This window comes from Equus caballus, chromosome 30 (assembly GCF_041296265.1).
Source record: "Equus caballus isolate H_3958 breed thoroughbred chromosome 30, TB-T2T, whole genome shotgun sequence".
Classification (NCBI taxonomy): Eukaryota; Metazoa; Chordata; class Mammalia; order Perissodactyla; family Equidae; genus Equus; species Equus caballus.
Genome location: NC_091713.1, coordinates 36,978,955 through 37,004,370, shown reverse-complemented (window position 1 = coordinate 37,004,370; position 25,416 = coordinate 36,978,955). Strand labels below are relative to the sequence as shown.

Here is a 25,416-nt window from a genome sequence, read left to right as displayed (position 1 = left end):
AACATCCGCTGCCAATCCTCCTCTTTTTTTGCTGAGGAAGACTGGCCCTGAGCTAACATCCGTGCCCATCTTCCTCTACTTTATACGTGGGACGCCTACCACAGCATGGTGTGCCAAGTGGTGCCATGTCCACACCAGGGATCCTAACCGGCGAGCCCCGGGCCACCAAAGCAGAAGGTGTGCACTTAACTGCTGCGCCACCGGGCCGGCCCCTGAAACCTGCTGACCAGGGTGAGGGGAGCCACACTCTGTCCCCGCACCCCTGCCCCTGCCGCCGTCTTGGTGTCAGCAGATGGAGGCGCTAAGTAGTCCTGTGCCAGCCGCCCTGTCCCAGGAGAGCGCGGCAGATGGGTCTCTGCTCACTTTCCCCTGCCTTCCTCCCTCAGCCCCGCCCCTGCCCGGGGGGGGGGGGGGGGGGGGCGCCCGTCCTTGCTGATTACACGCCTGGCTGCCGTATCAGTTACTCCACTCCTGCCATCCCTCGCCCCCTCCCTCTGCCAAATCCTCATGTGTGCTCAGCCCTTCGCTGTTCCCAGAGCCTCTCCCGAGCCGAGAGGAGACGGGACGCGCCCCAGCAGCTCCCCCGACGTGAGTCACGTCTGAAGGCCCAGCGGAGATGAAGGGCGAGCAGGGCTGGGCCTCGGGGGGCAGGAAGGGGAAGGCATTTCACTGGTTGTCGGAAAGTCGGCCCAGGCAGGGGTGGGGGCGTTGGGAGCGGGTGAGATGGCTGAGGACTGAGTTAATTAACCCGGAGAAAGGCTCAACGTGGGCCCGATGGAGACACTTTTTTAAAGAAACACCTCTAAACGAGTGCCTTTACAGCTCTTGGTTACAGATTTCCACGAATAACAACCCCGCCCTGCCATTTGATAAGACTCCACAGCTAGTGGAACATGGTATCAACCTGTCTGTGGAGTAAACACACAGGTGTCATCATTCCCATTTTACGGATGAGAAAACTGATGCCCAGAGAGGTTGAGGGGTTTATCTAAAGTCACAGAGCCAGAGAGGGGCAGAACCAGGACTAGAAGCCAAGGCTTCCGAGCTCTGACTTGGGGGCACGCTGTGTGTAGAGCTAGTCCCATCGGCACCGTCAGCATCACTATCCATGGACTGCTGCGATGAGGCGCCAGGCAGGGACCCGCCTTCCCGGGTCTCGCCTCCTCCTTCACACTGCATCACTCAGGCGTCTTCTCTGATTCTCTCTGGCCCTCACTCTGCGTGTCAAAACCCTTGATTCGCATCTGTGCCTGACCTGCCAGCCGGTCGGGCTCCATCAACTGTGTTTAAGTGGCACTCAGGGTATCAGTGGACATCAAGAACCAGAAAGAAGGGAGGGGGGTAAATTTTCAGCAAAACTAGTTGATTCTTCCCCCACAGCCCCTAACCTGTAGCAGGCAAGAAAGAGAAATCCAACGACACAGGAATACCCGACTCATACCCACCCAGCCTCTGCCTTGCACAGGACCCCCCGTCAGGGGTGACATCTGTGAGCAACAGCTGCTGAAATCCGGGACCCCCAAGAGGACAGCACCCCCGGTTCGCAGGGAAAAGTGCAATGTCTCAAGGGCCGCCGGAAAGAATTCCCAAGAACGATCCAGGCGAACGTTGAAATCGGCAAAAGTAAAGAAAGGCATAGAATTGGGGGACTGGGAGAAACTTGGGTGTCATGGAGCCCGATCGCCCGAGATAGAGAAGACAGCTCCTGCCCGGGCTGGTGCGGGTGACGGCATCTCCCACACACTCGGTGCAGAGTGAGAGCTCAGTAAACACTTGTTCAGTGAGGATGGAGAGGTGTGGTGGCTGAGAGCACTTAGAAAGAAGGTGATGGAGCCTGGAGTAAAGGACCTGGAATATTCTCGACCATGTGAACTTAAAAAATCATCTTAAGAAGGACTATAATCAGGCTTTTTTTCATGCACATTATTTCATCGAATCCTGACAATAGCCCCACCAGGCAGACCGTGTCATGTCCCTTTTACACGTGAGGAAACTGAGGCCCAGAGGCAGACCATCTCGCCCGGGCTCACAGGCTCAGCCGAGTAGCAGAGCTAGAATCTGACCCAGGTTTGTCCAATTCCAAAACTCTAGCAACGCTCCACTCTGCATTCACCCTCTTACTCAAGAGTCACAGCAGTGACGTGCTCTCCTGGCCCCGCGGGGCCTTCTAGAGCCCCCTCCGAGGTCCTCAGCACAAACCGAAGAGAGAGGTCCCTTCAGGATTTTCCTAGAAATGTCTAAATTAATCCACAAGTGGACCTCAGGAATTCACACTTCTCTCAAATCCATGATCCAATCAGACATACTGGGAAACGGATTTTGTTGTTTGAAAGATGCTCTTTTCTTTATGCTTTTTCTAAAATGTTCTCTTCTGAGACATTCAGAAAAATCCAACCAGCCCAACAGGAGGCTGCACTCAGGGCCATCTGTGAAATGATGGCCACACAACGGACCTGGTTGGAGTTGGCGGCCTCGCCTCGTGGACCCAAGCGGCCCCTTTCCAGCTCACATCACTCCTCTCGGCGCCCGGGGCCGGTTTGCTCTCCCATAAACCCAAACCCTCCCCACGCACACCCCAGTTCTTGTAGAATGGAAGCGTTTCTTACCGGATACCCCCAGGAGCCATTCCCGGCCTGGAACTTGGAATAGTAGCTGCTGCGGCCGCTGGCCCCGTAGCTGTTGTAACCGTCGGCCAGGCCGTCGTACAGGGAGCCTGCAGGCAAAGGCACAGGGTTAGGACAGCACGGCCACGCTCTCTGCCTGCCCTCCTCCCCAGGACATCGCCTCTGCCTCCGGGTCCACTGCGCCCCGTGGAGGAGCCAGGTCTGAGCTCCCGGAGGAGGAGGATGGGGAAGACGCCATTGTTTGCCATCTCCCTCTACCCCACCTCCCCCACAGCCGGGGCTGCAGGAAGGGCCCCTGCAGATGCCGCAGGGATGGCTCGGAGAGTCTCGGCCGGCCCCTTCCTGCGGACGTGATGTCTCCCCAAGGCTCGGGGCAGGTTGACACCTACACGGCAGGAGTTGGCCCGGGGGACTTAGGAGCACGGCCGCTCCGTTCCAGGGCATCATGACTCCACGTCTCACCAGGATAAGCTTCCCACTGGGGGAAGACAGGCAGGATCTTGACATCCCAGGTCCAGAGCCCCAAGGTCAGGGCCACAGAGCGGTGGCGGCCGACCAGGGTCCAATTCGGGGCAGGACTCTGGCTGCCAAGCTCAGCCCGGCCCCTTCCAGTGACAAGGTGACCCTCTGCCCCGTCCTTCATCTCCCAGGAGCTCCAGCTGGTGAAGGGGGAGTGTCAACCTCAAAGGCCCCTGGGAGGATTAATTAATGTTTTCGGGGTGCTTGGAGACCCACAAATGACAGGCTCCGCGGGAGGGCACAGTGTCATTAGGGTTATTAGTAGACAAGTGGCTTTGAATTGCAGAAAGCAGGACTGGATTTTGGGCTCCCCGTTGGGCCACCCCTCTCCTCTCCCCTTCATCAGATGGCAGGGGGCCCTAGAAGTCACCGCATCTCCGTGAAAGCTGATCTGTCCACTGTCCTACTGTCCTTGAACGTGGCTGACAGTGACCCGCCCAAGCCTTGCTCACACGCTGCCATGTGCCGAGTCTGGCCCCTCCTCAGCCATCACCATCGAATGTCGCCCATCTTCCAAAGCCAAGCTCCAGACCGCGTCCCCTCCAGGAAGCCTTCTCTGACCAGCCCTGCCCGAGGCACTCTCCTCCTGCTGTCTATACCCCTAGTCACATCCCTCCTGGTGTTCCAGTCCCCACAGGGGGAGCCGCACAAGGGGCAAGCTGTGGCTCCACGGCCTGGCCGTCCAGGGCAAGGCTTGCCCCCCACTCTAGTCAAATGACGGCCTCCGGGAAGAAGAGAAAGTGGGCTCCCATGAGAGCCTTCGGGGGGATGAGCCCCGCTTTTCCCCTGCTGGGGGGCAGGCTCCAGCATCAGAGCCCTGTCTGGGGAAGGGTTCGGGGTGCTCCCTCCTGGCTAACTTAGCTTGTCAGCATCTCCACACCCACGCAGCCTCCCGAGCCTTCCCAGGGGACCGGAACACCCGAGACAGGAGTGGAAGGACAGCAGACAGGCAGTGTCGGAACACAGCAGGTGTCCCTGCCTGGTGCCACCTCCCTGGTCCCATGCCAGGTGACCACCCTGTAGCTCACAGGAGGGAGCACTGCCCCCGATTCCCTGTACCCCCATCACGGAGGACGAACTGGCCACTGGTCCATCGGCTGTGGCAGAGACGATTGCTGGAGGCTGGAGGGGTTCAAACGGGTCCTGGCTCTGGCATTTGGGCAACTCACTGGCTCTCTCGGGGCCTCAGTTTCCTCTTCTGTAAAAAGAGGGGGCTGGCCTCCATACACGGCCACTCCCATACAGCTCTGATGTTCTGTGGCTGTGTGATTATTGTGACACACGCCTGATGGCATTTGGAGAAGCCAGATTCCTCTTTACTAGAGATGGGGCTCAGCATACCAGGAGGAAGGGCAGACATCAAAGGCAACTCCACCACCTCTTTGCTGCCTGCCTCAGGGTCCTGCCGGGGGCGACCCCGTCCCTGACAGGCTCAGCCCCATCCCTGACTCCTGAAGGGACTCCGCCGAACCTCCCGCTTTCTCCAAGCTCCCTGTTCCAGAAGCGGCCCCTGTTGAAAGGCTGCCTCTGTCAGGAGGGACTGCGGGCCATCTCGTGGGCTCAGATGCCCAGAACTAGCTCTCCCGGGAGATGGGGCCGCAGCCTGGACCCTGGGCAGCCAACTGCCAGTTCATGTCTGCCTCCCCTCGATCCAGCCTGCTTCGTCATCCCTTCCAGGGCTCGGCCAGACTTCACTTGTCTCTTTCTCAGTGGGCAGGGATTTCTCACCAAAGGGCAGGAGTGGGTCAGCCAGCTGCTTTCACATGGAAAATACGGGGTGGTGACAGACACAGAGTTCTGGGAGCCCCAGAGAGGTCTCCTGCGAGGATGAGGCACTGAGGAGGGCAGGTTCCCACGGGGCCACCGCCCCTTCTCCAGAGGGAATCTGTCAGCAGTGATGTCACTCGCCCTCTCCGTCATCAGAAGAGGCTTCTGCTCCCTCCACGCCCCGCGTCTGCCCGCCACCCTCTCACATCCTCTTCTCCATGCGACAGGTGGGGAGCTCTCTGCCACGGAGGCAAGGAGTGGACAAGATGACCTGTGGAATGCCCTATGATTCTCAAAGCCAGTCCCCGCGTCCCAGTGGGGACTCCGATGATCACAAGCATGGGCTGTCACTCTCACTTCTGGTTGGGCCAAGCCCTCCAGACCCTTCCAGGCAGTTCCTGAAGACACCCCCTAAGATCTATCTGCAATCGGGGGTCAGACAACCCAATCCCCACCTTAAGCTGCTTTGCGTGGCTTCCTTGTGAGAATGAGGCTGCCATCACACCAGCCAGCACTGCCTCTCCGGCAGAAGGTGGCTGCACCTGGGGCCAAGGCTGCGCGGGAGGGGAGGAGTCCAGAGACGTGACACATGTGAAGGCACCCCTTGCAGTGTGCCTGGTAACCAAAGGGGTGCAAGTGGGAGGGGAGCTCTGCTCCCACAACAGAGGTAAATTTTCCCTCTCTTGACCTTGGGGTGTCCTACTGGTAAGTGCTACCCTCTGAAAGTCAAGTTCAACTGCGAGAACATGGGGCTTCTCAATGGGAGTAACGGGGAAGGACATGACGGCTTTCACCGCTCCACCTGGTCCCCGACTTCTCAGGAACTCACTTCGAGGGAGCCTTTCCTGACGGGCTGTGCTGGTTTCCAGCACCTGCCAGGCCTTCCCAGAACAAGGCCATGGCCAGCTGCAGTCGGCTCTCCATCACGCGTGTGCCAGGCTCTGCCAGTGCGGGCTTCGGGCGCTCCCTGAAGCCAGAATCACAGCTCTTCTCCCCCTGGAGTCTTGGGCACAGGCACTGTTCACATGGGGCTGGGCCTACGTGGAGTGAGCTGGCCCTTTTAGCTGACCAGTTCTTCTCCCGTGCCTGATCCTCTCGGTAAGGGTGCTCCGGGGCCTGGGGCCTTGAGGCTCAATGGCCCCATAAAAGCAGAACGGGACGAGGGTCCCTGAACTCTGCTCAGTCAGGCCCTCCTCCCACCCAGAAAGGTCCTTGGTGCACCGGGTCAACCAGGGAGAGAGGAGCTGCGTGAGGCTCCAGCACACCCAAGGCTGCCTCCTTGAGGAGGATCCTTGGTCCAGGGGTGGGAACTAGAGATGACTCCAGCACCCAGCTCCCCCACAGCCTCAACCCCACCCTCCCAGCTGAGCGTGTGCATCCTACTGTCCCCTTCAGAAGGGTCCATTGGCCATGAGCAAAGATGGCGGCTTCTCCATGAAGCTACTGCCGGCCCAACCTGTGCGGGGTCCCCAGGAGGCATGTGCCCACCTACAGGATCTCAAGGTCAAGGAACAAATGTCTCCAAGAGTACACTGCATTCTCCAGTGCATGAGCCACACCAGCTGCTCTGTCCCCACAGCCTGTCCCATCGTGTGTCAGTGTTTCACGGTGTAGAGCCATTGCAGAAACTCCACCACGCAGACGCTCAGCATCCCTGGATGCCGCTGCCCTTTGGTGCCTCAGACGATGCCTGATTGTGTCTTGTGTCATAGGGCCGCCCAAGCTTTCTCACCTACAGGAGCTGAGAAAATGGAGGAGGCAGCTCCTTTGTCAGGAGACGTGGAGTTCTCTCTCTGATGGGGAGAGGCCAACCTTCCCAGAGATGACTCATCCTCCCCCACCTCCCAGCTTTAAAGAGGTCACACCCTCGGCACCTGAAACATTCTTGCTCTTCTTCTCTGCCAAACCCTCTCCCTGCATTCAAAACCTTGCACAAAAGGCGGCTTCTACCAGAGATGACCGCACCCAGCTCCAGGCGCTCCTAACCCTCCAGCGCAACCACGTCAGCACTCTGTCCCACGGCTCGACACATTCTGTGCTGGCTGGTGTGTTCCTTGAGCGTGGCTTCTGCACACTAAGCACGGGCGTGTGTGGGTGCACAGCCATGGACCCCTCTCCCAGAGAACAGGCCCTGGGTCTCCCCAGTCAGGCCGGGAACTCCCTGAAGAAAGGAATCCTGCTTCCACTGGGCCCCCATCCCCTCCCAAGCCGGTTCCACAGGGAGAAGGCTCAGGGCTCACGGGCCTGCCTAACCAACAGGCTGCCCGCGGGGCAGAGGTCACCTGGAAGCCTTTTCCTCCATTCCGCCCTCCCCCGGACCCCTCTCCCTTGCTAGTCAGGAGGGCTTGTCACGGGGCAAGCAGCTCGAGGTCTGTCTATTGCCGACTCTTTCTCCCGGAGGTCCGTTGTCTCTTCTAGCTTCTTCTATCCTTAAGCAAAGCCCATCTGTTCTTCAGCACAAAAAGCTCGAGAAAGGAAACGCTTTATCTTCCAGCCTTGAAGATGCCTTCGCTTCACCCCCTGACATCTCTTCCCCGTGTGAGGCTAGGCCCACAGCAGGAGGAGTTCAAGTGAGAAAAGGACAAGAACTGCCAGGAGAACCTTGGAGACAGCCTCCCTCTGAGACGTCCGAGCGTGGGCCGGAGCTGTGTCTGTGGATGGTTCAGGTGGCCGGAGGGAGCATCCTCTGGTCCCCTCTGCCCAGGCTGGCTGGGAGCACCACAGGTGTGCCTCCCTGTCCTGGGGCTTCCACAAGCCCGAGTGGGCGAGGAGTTCAGCACAACCTTGCAGGGCACTTTGGGGCGATGCTGGCTTTTTTTCTGGGCACGTGCACAGAACAGAAATGCCGAAATAAACTGGGCTGCACAGCCCGCGTCCTCTCTTCTCCTTCACAGCACACGTGGCTCCCTTGGGCTCTGCTGGGACCCGTTCAAGCTTGGCTCCAAGGGAACCCTGTTCTGTTTCTGATGATCTTCTCGTGGCCACCATTAAACCTAAGGACTGGGCAGAAGCCAGGGGTCAGGGCAGTGGGTGAGTGTGGACACGGCCAGAGAGGATGCAGGCACTGGAGGGGTCCAGAGCAGAAAATCATCACCAGCAAGGACTACATCAGGTGCCTTTCCATGTGTGTGAGTGTACGTGTGAGTGCGAGTGTGCGCATGAATGCGTGTGTGTGAGAGATGTGTGCACACGACAGCGATCCTCACGCTGGGTCCACGTATGAGCGAAGGACGGGAACCAGGACGACGGCTCTGGAACTTTGCCGCGCTTCAGAAGGGCCGGCAGCTTTGCAAAGTCCCGATGCCACGCTGTCCGCTATGCTAACTCACTCAGAGTCTCTGCGGGTGGGACCCAGGCACTCGCATTTTTTAAAATTCCCAGCTGATTCCACTGGGCAGCCAGGTTTGAGACCAGTGGATCCAAAGATGTTTTGGGTGGATGGGTATGTTTACACGAGGGAAACTGGAGGACACGGCTTGAGGGATGGTGCCACATCTCTCACAGGGCAGCTGCAGGCGGTGTGGGGCGTAGTTTGCAGAGCTGGGAGCTCTATAATCTATTTCCAAACAGCATTCCCATCACAAAGCACTGGGGAGGCGGTCTAACCCACGTCTTACAGTGGCAGAGGCACAGGGAGGCAGCGACTTGCCCAGGACCACAGGCCAGTCGGCACTACATCAGATAGGATTCTAGTCTCCTCAGCAGGCTGTTCTCTGGCCGTACACAAGCTGCAAGGTGGGGTGCGTGCATGCATGTGGACATGTGTGCATGGGTGTGGACATGCATGTGTGTACATGTGCGCAGACATGCATGTGTATGTGTATGCATGGGTGTGGGCATGTGTGTGTATATGCGTGCATGGGTATGGGCATGCATGTGTGTGTACATGTGTGCCTGTAGAGAACTTCACGGGGACAGCTAACGCTGTATTTTATTTTGTTCAAACGTTACTCCCCTTCGAGGGCTCAGACCCACTGCAGAAGTAGTTCCCAAACTTTTCAACCTGGAACGACCGGCTTACTGATATTTACAGCCTGGTGTGTGGGGAGAGGCTTTTTTTTTTGGGCGGGGGGAGAGGCTTTTTTAAAATCTCTGCCAATGAGCTTCGCAAAGGAGCAGGATCCAGGCATCTGCTGTGGAACAGCCTGGAACACTCAGCATTTTTGCACGTGCTGTAACAAGCCGATGGAAATTCTAGCTAAAACCTCAGCTTCAAGCCAAGAGACATAGTAGAGAAACGAGAATCGGTTTGTTGGCAGTGTGAGTGTCTGTTTCGCTGCTGGGACGCGGTACAGCATGGGTACCTTTACCATCGCCCATCCCCGCTTCGATCCCGAGAAAACCACCCAGAAGTGGTGTTGGCTCTCCGTCTGTGGTCAGGACAGCACAGGATTTCAAGATAGCGGAGTGAGCAGAAGCTCCCTCAGGCAGAGGTTCCTGCTGAGACCAGCGCGACGCCGACACAGAGGAACCCGCAAAGGTGGGTCCCAAGAGGGGACCGTCCCCTGTGCACACGGGGCAACGCACACCAGCTGCCTGCAGGGGGCCCTTGAGCAGCAGCCCCCTCCCCCCCCGTGAGGGGCCAGACGCCCCTGCCCTGGCACAGTGTGCCCATCCGCATCTCTGACCAGGGAGAAACACGGGTTTGGCCATATTGGATGGGAAATGGTACCTCTGAGAAGAAGGGAGGAGGAAGACTTTAGGCCCAAGGCTGAGGGTGAAGATCGCAGGCAAAGCTGGCGAGCGACACTGTGCGGGATGGGTTTCCCCGGGTGAGCAGCGAGAAGAGCAAGGAGGCCGGAGTCATCAAACTTCATATATGGGGGTGGGGGAGGGGAGCGGGATCAAGCGAGGTTTAGAGGAAGCCTTGAGAAGAGAGTCCAGGCGAAGTGAGCAAGAGCCTGACCATGGAGAAGCGTTTCGCCGTAGGCTGGACACCCGCTGTGACAGCCCTGTACCCCCACAGGCAGCTCACCATCAGCCCTGCAGGGACTTGCCCACCCTTGGGGAGCCAAGAGTCCCCAGCAAAGATCTTTGGCCCAGCGGCCCATACCCCTGGGTCCCCCTTGCACCCCACACAGTCTGAGATGACACCCCAATGCACACAGGGGCCCTCTGTGAACACGGGGAGTGATCCTTAGGGGCCAGTTCAAGAAAAGATCCAGATAGGAAGGCAGGTTCAGAGCACCCTCCTTCTGTGGGGTCTCCAGGCTCCTGAGACCCCCCGCCCTCCCCGGGGACTGCCTGACCAGGGTGGGGCATCCGTCTCATCTGCTGAGTCTCGGGGAGGATACAGACAAGACGGGCATTTGGTGTCAGGCTCCTTCCACGGAGCTCCTTCCTCCAGCCCTGGGTGGCTCAATGCCCCCTTGCTGACAGCACGGAGGAGGACCCTCACGGGGAGGTCTCTGAGGACCGCGGTGGCCCGTTCCCTTCACCAGGTACATGGAGCGGCAGCTACTCTGCCAGGCAACCTGTGGGGTGTGGCTGGCCTTCTTTAGGGCAGGAGTTCCTAACTAGAGAGTCCTGGATGGGATTCAGGGCCCAGGAGAACCAAAGACTCCAGAGAATCTGACTCTTGTCTATAGGAGGAGACGGAAGGAGAGTTAGAATCTGTCCGGGGGGGCGAAGGAGATGGCCCGGGTTATGGTCCTTGCACAGCTGCCCACTCGCCCCTCCTGGGAACCAGAGCAGATGCACGGGATGTCAACCAACACCAGAAAGAGGGAGCCGAGCGAGCAGAGGAGACCAGCATCAAACAGGGAAAGCTTGGGCAGGCCCTTCTGATGAAGAGGAGGGGATCTGATGAAAACAGAGCCAGACAAACCAGAAACACCAGCTCCAAGTGCCCTAACCACCCCTCCCAGCCAGGATGCCGCCGGGGAAACTGGCCAGGTAGGCATCTCGCCAGGGCTGAGGGTAGAGGGGACACACCCACACGGTCAGTCCTGGGAGAACCCCCACTTCTGGAGAGGTCTGCAGCAGCCATCAGAGTCAGCCCTCACCTGGTGGAAGCCCCCTGAGGACCTCGGGGTGGAGAACGGGGAGGAAAGGAAGGAGACCCCTAGATGGATTTCATCCACAAAGGGCAGGGCCAGAAACAGAGCTCTCTGTGACGACGGACACTCAGCTGGTGTCCCCACAGGTCAGGGGGAGACAAAGTGTTTGGGCACTCAGGGCTGGTCTAATTTTCCAGAGCTGTGAGCCTGGAGCTCAGGCCGGGAGCGGAGATGGAGACACGTGTGTCTTGTGCAGAGAAGGGAGTGGGTTGGTTTGAGTTGTGGCCAGAAATGGGGGAACTTTGTCATCCCAAAGCTGCTTCTGAAAAATGCTAGTAGGCATCTACCAAGGCACGGAATACGAGGGAAGGAGGCGAATGCTCCGGTGGAAACCTGGCAGGAGAGGGGCGAGCGGCCGGGACCGGAGCAAAGAGCGCACAGAGCCAAAAAGGCCTCCGGGTTTGGGGTGCAGGGCAGTCCTGATCCAGCCATTTTCTCTCCCTCAGCTCTACTCAGGGGCCACTCAGGAACGAGACAGAGACAGAGAGAGACTGAAAGAGAGAGCAGAGAGACAGAGAGACAGAGTAGTGGCCAGAGGTAGACAATGTGAGCTGGTGTGCATGCATGTGGGGTGGGAGATGGGCAGGGGTCTGTCTCCCAGGTCTCCTAATTCCTCTCTCTCCCTAACTCTTTCAGGGGGCTGGACTCCATCCATAAATCTCGGTTGACCTGTACTGGTCTGCCATCTTCAGAGTCTTTCTTAGCATTTTACTAAATTTAGATAAATAAACAGAAGGTTCACTAATTTGTGTGTAATTCTTACTGGGAAGCTTTTGTATTAAAGGATTTGGTCTAAAAGTTCTCCACAAAAGCCCGTGTCGGATACGGTACCTTCCTCTTTGAATGTTGGGGTCCTGTCCCTTTCTCCTAACCTCCCCTTAAAGGACCTAATAGTGGGTGGGTGGGGGCAGGTGGCTGGTCTGCCTGGCACTGACATTGGACAAGTGCCCACAGGAGGGCTCAGCAGGGGGCCAGGTGGGATTCCCAACCCTGCCACCTCATTCCCGGTTGTCCCCTAAGACACTTAGTCCTGCTTAAGACGAGCAGAGCAGGCAAAAGCCGGTGAGAAAGAAGCCTCTGCATTAGCCACTGGGGAAAGAGGGCATCGCACAGCCCAGGGCCCCTTCCTGGTCCTCAGGGGACACACTGCCCTGGGGTGACCTTCCAGCCAGACTTGCCTCTTCCAGGCCTGAGGCTCCCGCTAAGGTGCTGCGAGTTCCAAGGGCTCTCCTTCTCCCTGTGCCACCTTCCTGTCCCACAGCGCCGCCCTGAGCCCCACCCGGGTCTCAGTAACTCCCTCCTCGGCCCGGCAGCCATGCTCTGGCCCCACCTGGACCAGGATCCCGCCGGCCTGGGCGCACGCTGCCTCCTGAAGGCGCAGTGGCACGCGAAGCCCAGGGGACGATGGGGCGGGTGAGGGTGGCCACCAGGCGAGCCCAGGGCCGCGACCCCCAGGGGAAGTGGAACACAGCATGATACGGGGGCTGTGGCCCGAGCAGGATGGGGAAGAGAGAGCCCTGGGGCGGAGAACGGCTCGGCGCGCTGGAGGGACGCTCCGGGCGGCGGTGTCCCGCGGCGAGCCGGCCGTGAGCACACCCTGAGCTCCTGGAGCCCGCGCGCCAGTCGGGGGGCCGCGGCCCCACCGGGCGGAGCCCCGCGCAGACCCTGCCTCGCGCCGGCACCCGCTCACCTCCCTGCAGCCCCGGGACGCGCGCCCCTCGGTGGCCGCCGGCGGCCGCGGCGCTCCGGAGCGGGGCGCACGGAGCGTTTACCTCGGTTGGAGTGGCTCAGGGTGGACGACTGGGAGGACTTGGACTTCTGCCGCTTGACGGTCATCATGACCTGCTCCTGCACGCGCTGCCGGCCCGACGTGCCCGTCTTCATCTTTTGGTCCGACGGCAGGGCCAGCGTCGAGTTGTCCTGGTCCTGGAAGCATTCGTAGGCCAAGGCGGTCTTGAGCGGCGAGGGGTTCATGGCGGCGGAGGCGCGCGGGCCGGCCGGGGCGAGCGGGGCGGCGCGGAGTGCGGGCGGCGGCGGAGCGGGCTCGGGGCGCTTCAGCGGCTGCCTATGGCCATAGAGCGAGGGTCCGCGCGCGGGGCCGGCTGCTGCTCCTGGCGCCTCCGCCCGGCTGTCCCTCCGCGGCACTGGCGCGGCCCGCCCTCCGTCAGGCTGGATATACCGCCCTGCCCTGCGCCACCCCCCGCGCTGGCTGCGGGCTGCAGGGCCCGCGCTCCTGGGGGCAGGGCCGCGAGGGCCGGGGGTGGGCCGGCCGGCCTCCTCCTGCCGCTCTTCCTTTCTCTCTTCCTTCCTTCTCCCCGAGACTTGCAGGAGGCGAGGCCCCGGGAGACGCCCCTCGGTCCTGTCCCTGCTCGCTCACGGGGAAAGTATGTGCTCGCCTTGGGAACCGAGACAGACTTCTCTCTAGGAAAAAAAGGAGTCTTTCTTTCTTGACGGGGCCCCAGGACAGCCAGATGCCCCGTCCCCCTCTGTCCTGGCGTCATGGAGGAGACCAGCCCTGTCGGTGGGGGCTCCTAGGATGACAGCAGGAGCACAGCCTCTGTCCAAAGGGAGCGCTTGATTTTATGGATCAACCCACTTGCTCTAAGGCAGCTTCCAATCTACAGGGAGTGGGGTGGGGGCATGAAGCCCACACCCAGGACAGACGAGATGCAAAACCACCAAGCAGGGCACCTGTCATGCGTGGGTCTGCCAGGGGAAAAGGCCATGTGAGCAGTGGGTCCTCTCTGAAACTCCAGACTTAGCCCCTAAAACAGATGCCTGGCCCATGCTTTCTTTTTGGTTAGTGCGCATGAGTTGATCTGATCCCAGCGACGCTGTGGACAGAGCGCTGCCCCGTCCTTCTGTGCTATCCTCTCCCCTCCCTTGCTCTATCAGACAGCGCTCCGCTGCCATTCACAGGGTTTTCACCGCCAATTTTTTTGGGGAGTGGGCAGCCAGGTCCTTCTTCCTAGTCTGTCTTAGTCTGGACACTGCGCTGAAGCCTGTCCACCATGGGTGACCCTGCTGGTATCCGAAATCCCTGCGGCAGAGCCTTCAGCATCACAGCCGCAAGCCGCCACCACAGTGTGACCATCAACAGACGGGGGGTGTGGTTCCCTGACCAGAAACGAACCCAGGCCACAGTGGTGAGAGCCCCAAATTTTAACCACTAGGCCACCAGGGCTGGCTCCGGCATGTATAAGGGGTTCAATAAAAAAATATTTTGAATGGATGAATGAGTGGAGGCTTGCTGCTTCCAGGAAGATCAAGTCTAACTTGAATCGTACCCAGACCCTGTGTGAAGATCTGGGATGTCGCCTAACCCGTAGGACTACCCACCACAGACTTTCTGTCTGAGGACTTGTGTGTGTGTTCTCCCATACACCAGCCCCCCCCCCCACCCTGGGACACATGTACGGTGATGCTTCATTCATGCCGCATCGTCCTCAGGCACGGAGGCAGCCCACACCGGGGAATCTGGCGTGTAACAGGAACCGAGCATTTCTAAAGCTATGTCGATGGAAAGCTTTCTAGAAGCCATCACACTCTGCCTTTCCTCCTTAAGCACAAGATCCTGAACATAGTTTGTGCACTTCTTGAGAGCTCCGGGTTCCCGTTCTGGACATCCTTTAGTGAAATGCACAATAGAGCAGTCCGGTCAGCATCTCAGTCTTCGAGTCTCCTCCAGCCGTGTTATGCTCCCACAGCTGTCACTTCTGCTGTCATCCGTAGCTGTCACTCACAGCTCACACACGTCACTGTTAGCTGCCTTTCTCATCGGCGGAGGAAGCACCATCAGGATCTACGCTTGTTGGGAATTATATAAGGAAGGATGGCGAAGCCTGAGTGACAGGCTCAGGGACCCCACGAAGGTCCCCATAATGCGGTCCTGGGAGCCACGTGCAGAGCAGAATATTAGAAAGCAGATCATAGCTTCCAATAGAAATAGTTCTATAATTGTGGGTTCTGTTCCTAAGTTTGTGTCAAATAAACCAGAGATGTGATCAACAATACGTCACAGATAGGAAAGTTTAACACCCCTAAACCTCTATCATCACTTAAAATGTTAGGATTCTGCGTCTGGCCGTAGACCGTCAGGGCTGGAGGGAGCCCTGGACGTCACCCAGCACCCAGCCCAGCCTCTGCGTTTTTCTGACGAGCAGAGGAGGCAGCTTACCCGCGGTCGCCTGGTTAATACGTGGCAAGGCCTCCATTCTAATCCGGCCAGGTGACTCCTGGGCCAGTGCTCTCCCGTCCACACTGGCTGCCTCCCCTATAAAAGTCCTATAAAGTGGGCATTAAAGTGCAGGGCACACCGATGACCTCGGGCCCCGATGTGCTGTAAAGTATTCATGACAGCACATATAAACAGGCTTCTATTGTGTCACACATCTTGCCTATCCAAAACCTAATGTGCCAGCTACAATAAATGTTAATTATGTCTTTAAATAAGGACAATTTTGCTGCCTTTAGGAGGTAGAAGGGCCTTGAAAGAGGTGATTGGAGTGGCCCGTGTTGCTGTAAAAGGCCATCCTTAGCCCCTGGAAGCTGAAACTGATTGCCTTTAAAATTGTTTCCAGAGAGGAAATTCAGTTTTTCTAGATGCTTCTCTGTTCTTTTGATATTGACAGTGTTTTGATATATTGATAGCAACAGCAAGTATTTGCTGGGATCCCGTGAGCATCACGCCTACGAACCAGGCGTGGCCCCGGGCCCTTGACACAGACCATCTCACCTGAGTCGTTACAACCATCCTGGGAGCTGGGTACCAGCAGCATCGTCTTCCTTTTTCAGATGAGTAAACTGAGGCTCAGCGGGGTTGCCAAGCTGGTAAGCGGCAGAGACAGGGAGCCCGGATCCAGAGCCGGGCACTCAGAGGCAGCCAGGCTCTCTCCTTGTGACTTCCCCATGACAGGCAGCGGCTCAAAAGCCTTCCACGGGTCGTCCTTTAACAGCATCCCTTTCCATCACATGGTGCCAAAATCAGGCCACCCGGGTCCTGCTTCCAGTTGTGTCCCCAACTAGCCTCACGATGTTAGACAAGGCCCCTCCCACGTCCCCCGCACCAAATCTGCCAGCTGAGGAGGGACCTTTGACAGCTCCCCAAACCCTCCAGAATTTGGTGTCGAGGATGGGGTTTTCAGAGCAGGCGACCTAGAAGCAAGTCCTCTGGGCAACGTTACTTCTGTGCCTCCTCCCCCGATGTCAAAGCGAAGGGAAATCTGGAGGGGACGGGGTCGGGGGCTCACCCCGCAGAGACACGCGGGCACCAGCGGCAGGCCCACTTTGCAGACGTTATTATCCAAACCCCATAACCCCACCCGAGAAGGTATTTTGCAGGTGAGGAAACACACTCAGAAAGGGTAAGTCACGGTGAAGCCCAGATCTGAGCCGAGGTCTGCTTCCTACCTGGGAAGGAAGAGCGCGGGGCCCCAGGTCCGGCCCAGGTATATTCGGGCCGGGCGGTTGGCTGGGGGTCGAGCGCTTGGTTGTAAGCAGCAGCAGCCCAGGCTTTTCCATCACTCTCTCTTCTGCCTGAGCCCCACCCTGCATGGCCCTGCCTCAGAAGCAGGCCACGAGACTCATCACGGGAGCTGAGCTCTGAAACGGCATGCTTTCTGGTGACTCTCAGAACATGGACTTAGATGGTGGAAAATTCCAATGGGTGTGGGTTAATTCGTGGGGGGTAGTCTGGGGAAAGCTTCCTGAACAAAGTTAATCTTTTCTTTCCTTCTTTCTTTCTTTCCTTTTTTTTTGGTGAGCAAGATTGGCCCTGAGCTAACGTCTGTTGCCAATCTTCCTCTTTTTGCTTGAGGAAGATTGTTGCTGAGCTAACATCTGTGCCAATTTTCCTCTATTTTGTATGTGGGATGCAGCCACAGCATGGCTTGATGAGCAGTATGTAGGTCCGTGCCTGGGATCCAAACCCATGAACCCTGGGCCACTGAAGTAGATCACGTGAACTTAACCACTAAGCCACTGAGTCGGGCCCCTGAACAAAGTTAATCTTGACTTGATTCTGAAACAAGATGAGTCCATTTTCATCCTCAAACACATTGGAAGTGAGTGGGGCTCTGATTCTCTTTGCTGCCGGCCCTACAGCATTAATTGTGACTGTCTTTCCATCCCAGTGCTCCAGGCCAGGAGTGTTCACGGGAAGTAAAACGTCCTGTGACCTCAGGGCTCACTAGAAGTGGAATGTGGATTCATTTATTCAACACGTAACTATGAGTGTCTGCTCTGAGCCAGGCCCTGTCCTAGGCAGCGAGGATGCAATGGTGAAGACAACCACATTCCTGCCCTATGGACTTGCCTCCGAGAGATGGGGGGACTGAAGGCTGGGAGGAGCCTCTGGGCTCCTGCCGCTTCCAGGAGTGATGGGGCTGAAGCCCTTCCTTGCTCAGTTTCCAACCTTCACCTGAACCCCAAAGGATACAGACTCTCCCAGGATGCTGGGAGAGGTAACCTTCCTTTATGGCCCCACCTTATTCGGTCCCGTCCTTCTTCATCGACCCCTGTTCCAGGCACCTGTGAACTTCCGGAACAGCAGCCAGGGGCCAGCTCCCTGCTGTCTGGCCTTTTCCAGCTGAGTCCCTTTGGTCAGCTGGCAGGCTCCTCCACGGCTGCCCGACTCCAGAACCTTATAACCTTCCCCAATCTTTAACTAGCCTCCCTTATCATTTTGTTCCCTATGAGCCCTCAGCCGCCCACCCCACCCTGGGCGGATGCCTGCCTCTGCGCCTCTGTGCATGTGCTGTTCCCTCTGCCTGAGCACTCTGGGTCACATAAGCCTGTACCGAACTCCTGAGTGGGCTACACGCCACACCAGTGCCTGGGGAGAGAACGGGAGAAAAGCCAGTCCTGCTCTCATGGGGCTCACCTTCCAAGGGGATGCACAGAGTACACTTATAAAGGAGCTATGATACTCAGTGCTGAGAAGGAAGCCAGCGAGAGGCTGACGGAGAATCCAGGGGGGCGACACTCACCACGGTGCTCAGAGAGGGGCAACAGCTGAGACCTGGAACTCCAGAAATAGCTGCCCAATAGGAGCGGGGGCAGGTGCCTGGGCAGAGGGGACAGTGGGCTTGAAGGCCGTGAGCCGGGCACATCCTCGGAACCGACCCACCAGCATGGCCTCCGTACAGGGTTGGAGGGTGCACAAGATGGACAGAGGCCGGCGGGCTGCGCCGTCCTGTACAACCTCCCGTGATGATGGAAATGTTACGTATCTGTGCTGGCTGTTTAAACCAGTTAAAGTTAAATGCAATAAAAAATTCAGCTCCTCGACGCACCAGCCACATATCAAATGCTCGAGAGCCACGTATCACTGGTGGCCACTATGCCGGACAGCACAGGATCCTGCTGCATCTCCAGACCCCTGTCCGGGGTCTGAATTTCATGTCGATCCTATTTATCCTTACTGAGGAACTCCCAAAGGGAACTCAGACGCTCTCCTGGGTGCCTTGTGACTGGTGCTTACCTGGGGAACAGCCCCTGCCCCACGCCACCGTGTTCATGGGTCTATCCAAACTTGAGCCTGAGGGACACGATGTGTGCTGTTTATTTCCCCATCATCCACTTTACTGGTACACACTGGGTGCTCAATTAATGTTTATTTGGTGGAAGTGAGTCCACCCTCTTGCTCCGAGGTCCCTTATCCAGGGCCGCTGTGCCTGGAAGGTGCAGAGGGCGTACAGGGAGGCTCCCAGCCATGGACAGGGAAGGGAAAATGGAGGCGATGGAAGAGCAGAGGCTACTCCCCATGCCCTTTGGAGACACCGTGATTGGAAGAGCCGAGCATATGACCTTGGCTCCCCCATCCGTGAGGGCGGGACTCGAGGGCTGGCCTGTGCCCTTGCCTTCCAACCCTGCTCTGCTCTGGAAGGAGCTGAGCGGGAAGGCCTGGCAGTGGGAGGAGAGAGCGAGGGGGCGGGTACAGAGGTCTGAGAGCAGGGTCTGGATGAGTCTGAGGTGGCTGGGCAGAGGCAGCTAAGGGGCGAGGCCAGGGTGTGTACCTGGGCTCCCCCGAAACGCCAGAGCTCTCTGAGCTGCCGTTCTGGTCTCTCTGGGTGGGGTGGGTGGGGTGGCAGCCAGGGAGGGAGCGAGGGCAAGTGGTGAATAACACCAGTGCCCCAGCCCGTCCCAGTCCCAACGGCTGCAGTCAGCACTGGCTGTGCTCTGCGCCCCGCCCCCGGCCCACCCCAGATTCCAGCTCTGTGCTCCAACGATGCTGGCGTACCCGGACCTGCCCTTCCATCTGCCCCTCCTCTGCCAGCAGTGCTGTTTGGCAAACCCCTGGTGCGACTAGGGCTGGGCCTGAGCCCCAGCTGCAGGATCCTGGGGCGCCGACAGCTCCCTGTGGGACGAGAAGCCGCTGGAGCACAGACCCCAGGGCCTTCCCCGGGACGCGGCCTGGAAAACAAGAACAGGGGCTTTGAGAGAACCAAGCAGGTTGGCTCTCCAGCTTTGCTACTGTTAGCTGTGTGCCCTTGAACATGCCCCTTAACCTCTCTGTGCCTCAGTTTCTTCCTTTGTAATATTAAGTGAGTAACACCTACCTCACAGGGTTCTTGTAACCATAAATATATTAAAAAATATACTAAGTGTCTGGCACAGTGCTGGATACACTGTGGAATCTTAATAATAAGCAGAACTCCTTGCCTCCTCCAGCAGCTGCTCCTGGCCTCCCGTCTAACCGCCATCTCCTCCACCTGCCTCTCTACACTGTCATCCAGGCCCCGTTCCCCTCCGTGTGTCTCTCCTGCATCTCAGAGCCTCAGATGTTCCTCCCGCCTCCTTCCAGGTCCTGCTCGCAGCCTCTCTCTGACGGCCTCCGCCTCTGCTCCTGTCCTGGCCCAGCACTGTTGTCACTGTTGTCTACAATGCGGCTCTGTTGATACTGCCCTTGGACGCTTCAGAACCTCAGAGGTGGAGGGGACCTTAGGGGCCATCTGGTCCAGCCCCTTGATTTGTCACAAGAGGCAACCGAGTGCAGAGTGGCACGGGGACGTGGCCCTGTGAAGGCCTGGGTGTCCGGGTCCTGCCTCCCCCACCATGGGGACATGGGCCCCTCTCCCTTTGGAGGAGATTGTGGGTGGAGGGCTGGGTGACAAGCCCAAGACTTAAAGGGAAGCCAAGGCAAGAGAGGAGCCCGGAGGCGGTCCTGGAGGGGCCACTCCCGCTGCCCCGTGCTGGAAGGATCACCAGCACCCGGGGGTGGAGCAGGGCCCAGGGAAGGGCCATGGGAGCCGAGCCGCAGAGCTGGCAGGAGCCTGGGGGGTGCGCCCAAAGAGCCGAGCGGGCCCCTGTGCTCTGTCTCACAGTCACCTGCCCAGCCCCAACCCCAGCCCTGCACGGCCTCGATGGTAATTTGATGAGTCACCCGCCCCCGCCTGCAGACAGGGCAGCCACACCCAGGGCAGCTGGCACCCCGGTGGTGTTTCTGCTCAGAGCTGCTGGGCCGGCAGCCTGCCAGGCCACGGCTGGGCACCGATGAGGAGCCAGGACGCTAAGAAACCTGCTGAGTGGCAGAACTTGCCGTCTGCGTTGCCCCATCTCCATGCCAGGGCCTCCTTCGGACAGCCCGGCCCAGGTGCCTTCTTGGCAGGCCAGTAACAAGCAGTGGGCCTGGCATCTCCCAGATCTGTGCTCTGTGGGGCTCTGGGCTTCAGGCTGCTCCCACCGGCTGGGCCTAAGCAGGGAGCCAAGACGGTCAGGTGTGACCCCCTCTGGCTGGCAGGGCTGCTGCTCCATCTCCGCCTGTCAGATCCCATCCTGGCCCAGGTCTAATGCTCCCTCCTCCTGCACAGGCCCCCAGATGCCCTGAGCTCCCCCAACCCTTAGGGTAATTGTTCCTCTCTGCCACTTAGCACATGGCGCTTCCCCCGGTGCACGGTGAGCTCTTGGCCTCACCTGCAGGCTTGCTCCAGGGCCCCGGGGAGCGCACTGACTGGGTGACTGCTCATCCTGTCCATCGACATTCCATCTGCATGTTCTCTGACAACATCCCTGAGACCAGACGCCCCCTTCGGCATCTTTCTTCTCCCACCTCCCCCCACCCGCTTTTCAGGCCCTACCATCACGCCAGAGGCCTCCACTTCAGGCCCTACTGGGCTGGGGCTGGACCTGGGCCCATTTTGACAAAGAGGCTCAAGGAATTGGGGGTTTCCATGGCACCTTGACCCTCCAGCCATCCCCTGTCTTGGCTGTCCACTGGCCGTGGCAGCTGCTGAGGGAGCAGGGCGGACAGGCCTGGGTCCTGGAGCGCTGGGGGAAACTGCTGACTTCCCTCCTTTCCAGCGGGGCCTCCAAACCCACTTTGCATCTGCTATTCCTGGCCCTTGGCAGCCCCTCCTGCTCCAAGGAAGACCCAGGTGGCCTCTATCTTAGATTCTGTCCCCCACCCCACTGTCTTGGAAACTGGTCAGCCAAGCAGGAATCACTGGCATTTGGCAGCAAGAAGGGTCAGCTCAGGACGCCCCCCGGCAACTTCTGAACCTCAGCATAAGCCAGAGATGCCTGCTGCACCGCTCTCAGCTCCAGCCCAGCTCCGGAACGCAGGCTGCGGTGAGGAGGGCGCTGGGCAGCGGGGCCACGGGACAGCAGACAGAATCTGGAGGCCTCTTAGGAACCAGGGAACTCTGGAGACCCCAGAACTGTGGAAGGCAGGGCTGTGGTCCAGGACAAAGGGCTCTGCTCTTAGTGCTGTGAAGGGAAGTCGTGCCACGACCCTCGGAAGAGTGGGTGCCCTTTGGATGGCTTGCTGGCGTGGGTGATGCCTGCCTCCACTTCCTCCTTTGTGTGCGTAGAGGCAGGACAACGTTTCACATCGACGTCGTTCTTTACAGTCTGCCAAGTAGTCTCCTGTCCTTTATCTCTTGGGTTGTGCCCATCAATTCCCCGAGGGAAGTGCTTGCCCCGTTATGACCCCTATTGTAAGGACGGGGAGACTGAGGCTCAGAGAGGCTGTGTGACTTGCCCAAAGTCACCGCTGGTTAGTGGCAGAGCTGTCTCAGAGTTTCATCCTACAAATCCGAGTCAGGTGCTTCTCCTCCACACCACGTGCACACAAGACATGTCTGGGGTGGAGAGATGCTGGAATGCACGGTCTTCGGGGTATGCTGTGGCAGGGTGAATGGTGGCCTCCCCCAAAAGAGGTATGTCCATGTTCTAACGCCCGGGACCTGTGAATGTGCCCTCGTTCGGGAAAAGGGTCCTTGCAGGTGGAATTAAGTGACAGATCTCAAGATGAGGTCATCCTGGATTTAGGGTGGGCCCTGAATCCCATGGCAAGTGTCCTTCCAGGAGACAGACAGGGGCAGATTGGGGACACAGAAGACAAGGCCATGTGAAGATGGAGGGAGAGACGATAGAGATGCTGCCTCCAGCCCAGGATGCTGGGAGCTGGAATGAGCATGGGATGGATTCTCTCGCAGAGCCTCCGGAAGGAACCGCCTTGATTCTGGATCTCTGGCCTCCGGAACTGTGAGAGCATAACTTTGTGTGGTTAAGACACCGAGTTCGTGGTCATTTGTGTGGCCACCCTGGGAAACAGAGACTGTGACTCCGAAACTCTCCCAGTCACCTGGTATGAGCTGTCAGCTGCTCAATGAACCCACTTAGCACGTGGCCGGGGTGGGGGTGTGAGAGCCGGGACGGGCCCGGGGGCCCCGGAATGACACAGCCCCTCCGCGATGGCACCACCCAAGGGCCAGCCGGCTCCCGCCTGGCCCCGGACAGCCAGCCTCTCACCCTCAGCCCCTCCTCCTTTGCCACCCTCCCTTTGGTTTGGTTTCGCTCCAGACCGAGAAAAGAATGATGCTCCAACAGCTCTGGGAAAGGTGACTCGGCCTTAGGAGACGTCACCCCTCCGGCAGGAGGCATTTATGGAGCCAGGTATGCCTCTGCCAGGAAGTCCGAGGGGCCCAGCAGCTAATAACCGCCAGGCTCTCGGCCCTGGTGGGGCATCATTCCATACTGCTCCACTTAATGGTATGTCCTCAGGCAGTCGACGCGGCACAGCCACCGTGAAACATAATAGGACCTTGTCTTTCTATGGGGCCTTTCATTCTGAAAACCAGGGCAGTTTTAGCAGCCTTGGGAGGCCCCCCCATATTCCCTTTTCAGACGGGTAAACTGAGGGACTGTCGAGGAAGGGAACCAGCCCAGGGCTCTGGTCGGGTTATCCATCAGCGCTACTGGCCTAGAACTGGATTCTGAAGGTCCATCTATCTCCCTCATTGGTCGGGTCTTCCAGGATTCAACAGGAGGCTTAGTTTTTTCTTTTTGTTTGTTTGTTGTATTTTTTTTTTTCCCCAGAAATGTCCTTTGGATTTGCCGTACCTTCTTGGAGGTGGTCAGAAGGGGGCTCAGCCAGCCTGCCCAGCTTAAGGAGCAGCGGGAGGTGAGTGGGCACAAGACCATGGGTCCTGAGGTGGAAGGAGCCCTGCCCTGGGAGACCTTGGTTCCTCACTCCACCCGGTACAGAGCAGAGCTCTGGGCCTGGCCTGGCCACCAATTTGCTGTGTGACTTTGCACAATCATTTGCCCTCTCTGGGTTTCAGCTTCCCAGAAATGTAAAATGGTGGTTGGGGGGGAGTGGAGGCTGTAAGACAGTACTTCTCAAATCTTCATGGGTATCCACTCACCCAGGAACCTCAATAAAATGCAGATTCCGATGCAGCGGGCCTGGGGCCGGGCCCACAACTCTGCCTTTGCAACCAGCAGCAAGCTGGTGCCGTTGCTGCCGGTCCTCAGCCCACACTCGGAGCAGAGAGTCACCCAACCGCCACCTGTGAAATGCCATCGTGTCATTGCCACCACCATCCCTGGGGTGCCGTTTGAAGAACAAATTCCCTTGTTTTGTATCAGGGCGCTTTGTAAGCTGTGAAGTCCTGTACAATTATGTATTTCTGTAAAAAGATGACCAAGAATATGATTGAGCGGCGGTATTTGAAGCCAAAGGACTTGGTTTAGGACCAAGTTCTAGCTCCTCTCACCAGCTAAGGATGTCTTAGGTGAACACCTCCTTTCTCGGAGCCTGTAAAGTGGGGACGATGGTGCTACCTCACGGGCTAGCTGTGAAGATAAATCAAACGCAATCATCGAGGGAAACAGCAGCGGGAAGAGCCCGCACACGGGAGACACCCGGTCGCATTCTTCCTCCTGACCATTGTCCCGTTTACAGGGTGCGAACGGTCGGGGGAGGCTGCCGCTCTTCTTTCCCCTCTCATCCTGGAGTCCAACCTGCCAGGTCGTGATGTAAGGGCCACTTGGTCCCCAAGGTCCGCCCAGGCTGCTCCATGTTCCAACTGTCCTGGAGGCTGGACCACCAGTTCCTCTGCCGCGTCCCTGAGGGCGCGTGTGCCTCCACCTGCAGCTGCCCGGGGGCCTGTGAGCGAGACCTCAGCCACCGCCTCCTGGAGCTGGGGGTTTGGGCAAGAGGGAGGCCAGCAGTTCAGCGTTTCGTTTCCCTTGGGAAACTACCTGCTGCCTGAAGGTGCTTGGGGTTTGGCGGGAGCGCGGTCAGTCTCCATGGCGATGAGGTTTGTGGGTGTAAGCCAGCGGTGAGGGCCTGGCGCCTGCTGGATGGGGGGGGCAGGCTCAGAGCTCCCACCCGCTCCCGGGCCTACACGGAGGGGTCTTCCGCCCACAGTGGCTTTTCCTCCACCCCCACCCCCAGCATCCCGCCCCCTCCACAGCAGGAGCCACGCGCAGGTGGGCACTGGGACAGCAGACACGGCCGTGTGCAGCCCTGGAGAGGCTGCCGGGCGTCAGCTCGCTCGCAGCCGTGCACTGGAGTCTGGTTACGCCTGAACAGGACAATTACCGTAATTGCTATTTGCGCTGATGACACTGTCATCATCAGTCTGACAATGGGATGGGCATTACGCACCCCAACCAGCCACAGCACAGCAGCCTGCCGCAGGCCGGGGCCCCAGCCACTGGAGAGGAGGGCCCAGGCGGACCCCGATGCCCAGCCCAGGCCTGTCGGGACCCAGGTGCACTCTGCACCACACTCCAGGCCTCCGGCGGTCTCTGACCATGAGTGGGATGTCTCTTAGCTTCTGCATATGAAGGGTAGGTCTGCAGATGGGTGATGTTTACATAGTATACTTAAATCTGCAAAAAAAAAACCAACAAAAAAAGATAAATGACCTTATTGTCTGTACCCAATCCTATGGAACTCACAGTTGCCCTTTTCTGATTCTGTTGAGGGCAGGGGATCAACAGCAGAAAATGAACCAGCCTTCCCACTTACGGTAACTGGGAGCTTATTTCTAACAGTCGCTTTTGTATTCATCACAGGTCATTGGGTGAGTGACCAGTTCAAAATTAAAACTCCTGGTCAGGGCTGTTCCTGCCTGGCTCCCGGGAGCCCTCGTGGTATTGAGGGTGGGGTCTGCATACTTCCCTCTGCCCCTATGCAGGTCCTCTGTCGTGCCTGG

The 25,416-nt window shown here is 58.4% G+C and overlaps 1 protein-coding gene and 1 long non-coding RNA gene across 3 annotated transcripts in view; one reads left to right on the top strand and one right to left on the bottom strand.

Moving 5' to 3' along the window:
- The window catches only part of PKP1 (plakophilin 1), a 48,298-nt gene extending 35,067 nt beyond the window's left edge, over positions 1 to 13,231 (bottom strand). The window contains exons 1-2 of one of the 2 annotated variants that reach the window (XM_023632807.2): positions 12,742 to 13,231; positions 2,607 to 2,713 (exon numbers count right to left, since the gene is read on the bottom strand). In XM_023632807.2, the coding sequence (XP_023488575.2) occupies positions 2,607 to 2,713; positions 12,742 to 12,943 (309 nt within the window). In that variant the 5' untranslated portion in view covers positions 12,944 to 13,231. The remainder of the gene's footprint in view (positions 1 to 2,606; positions 2,714 to 12,741) is intronic. The other variant, XM_023632808.2, reaches the window with a different exon arrangement.
- A 6,020-nt stretch (positions 13,232 to 19,251) lies between these two features.
- Positions 19,252 to 25,122, top strand: LOC138921568 (uncharacterized). The gene is made up of 5 exons (XR_011434228.1): positions 19,252 to 19,420; positions 19,773 to 22,556; positions 22,772 to 22,864; positions 23,288 to 23,372; positions 23,621 to 25,122. It is a non-coding gene; the product is annotated as an uncharacterized lncRNA (long non-coding RNA).
- The last annotated feature ends 294 nt before the right edge of the window (positions 25,123 to 25,416 follow it).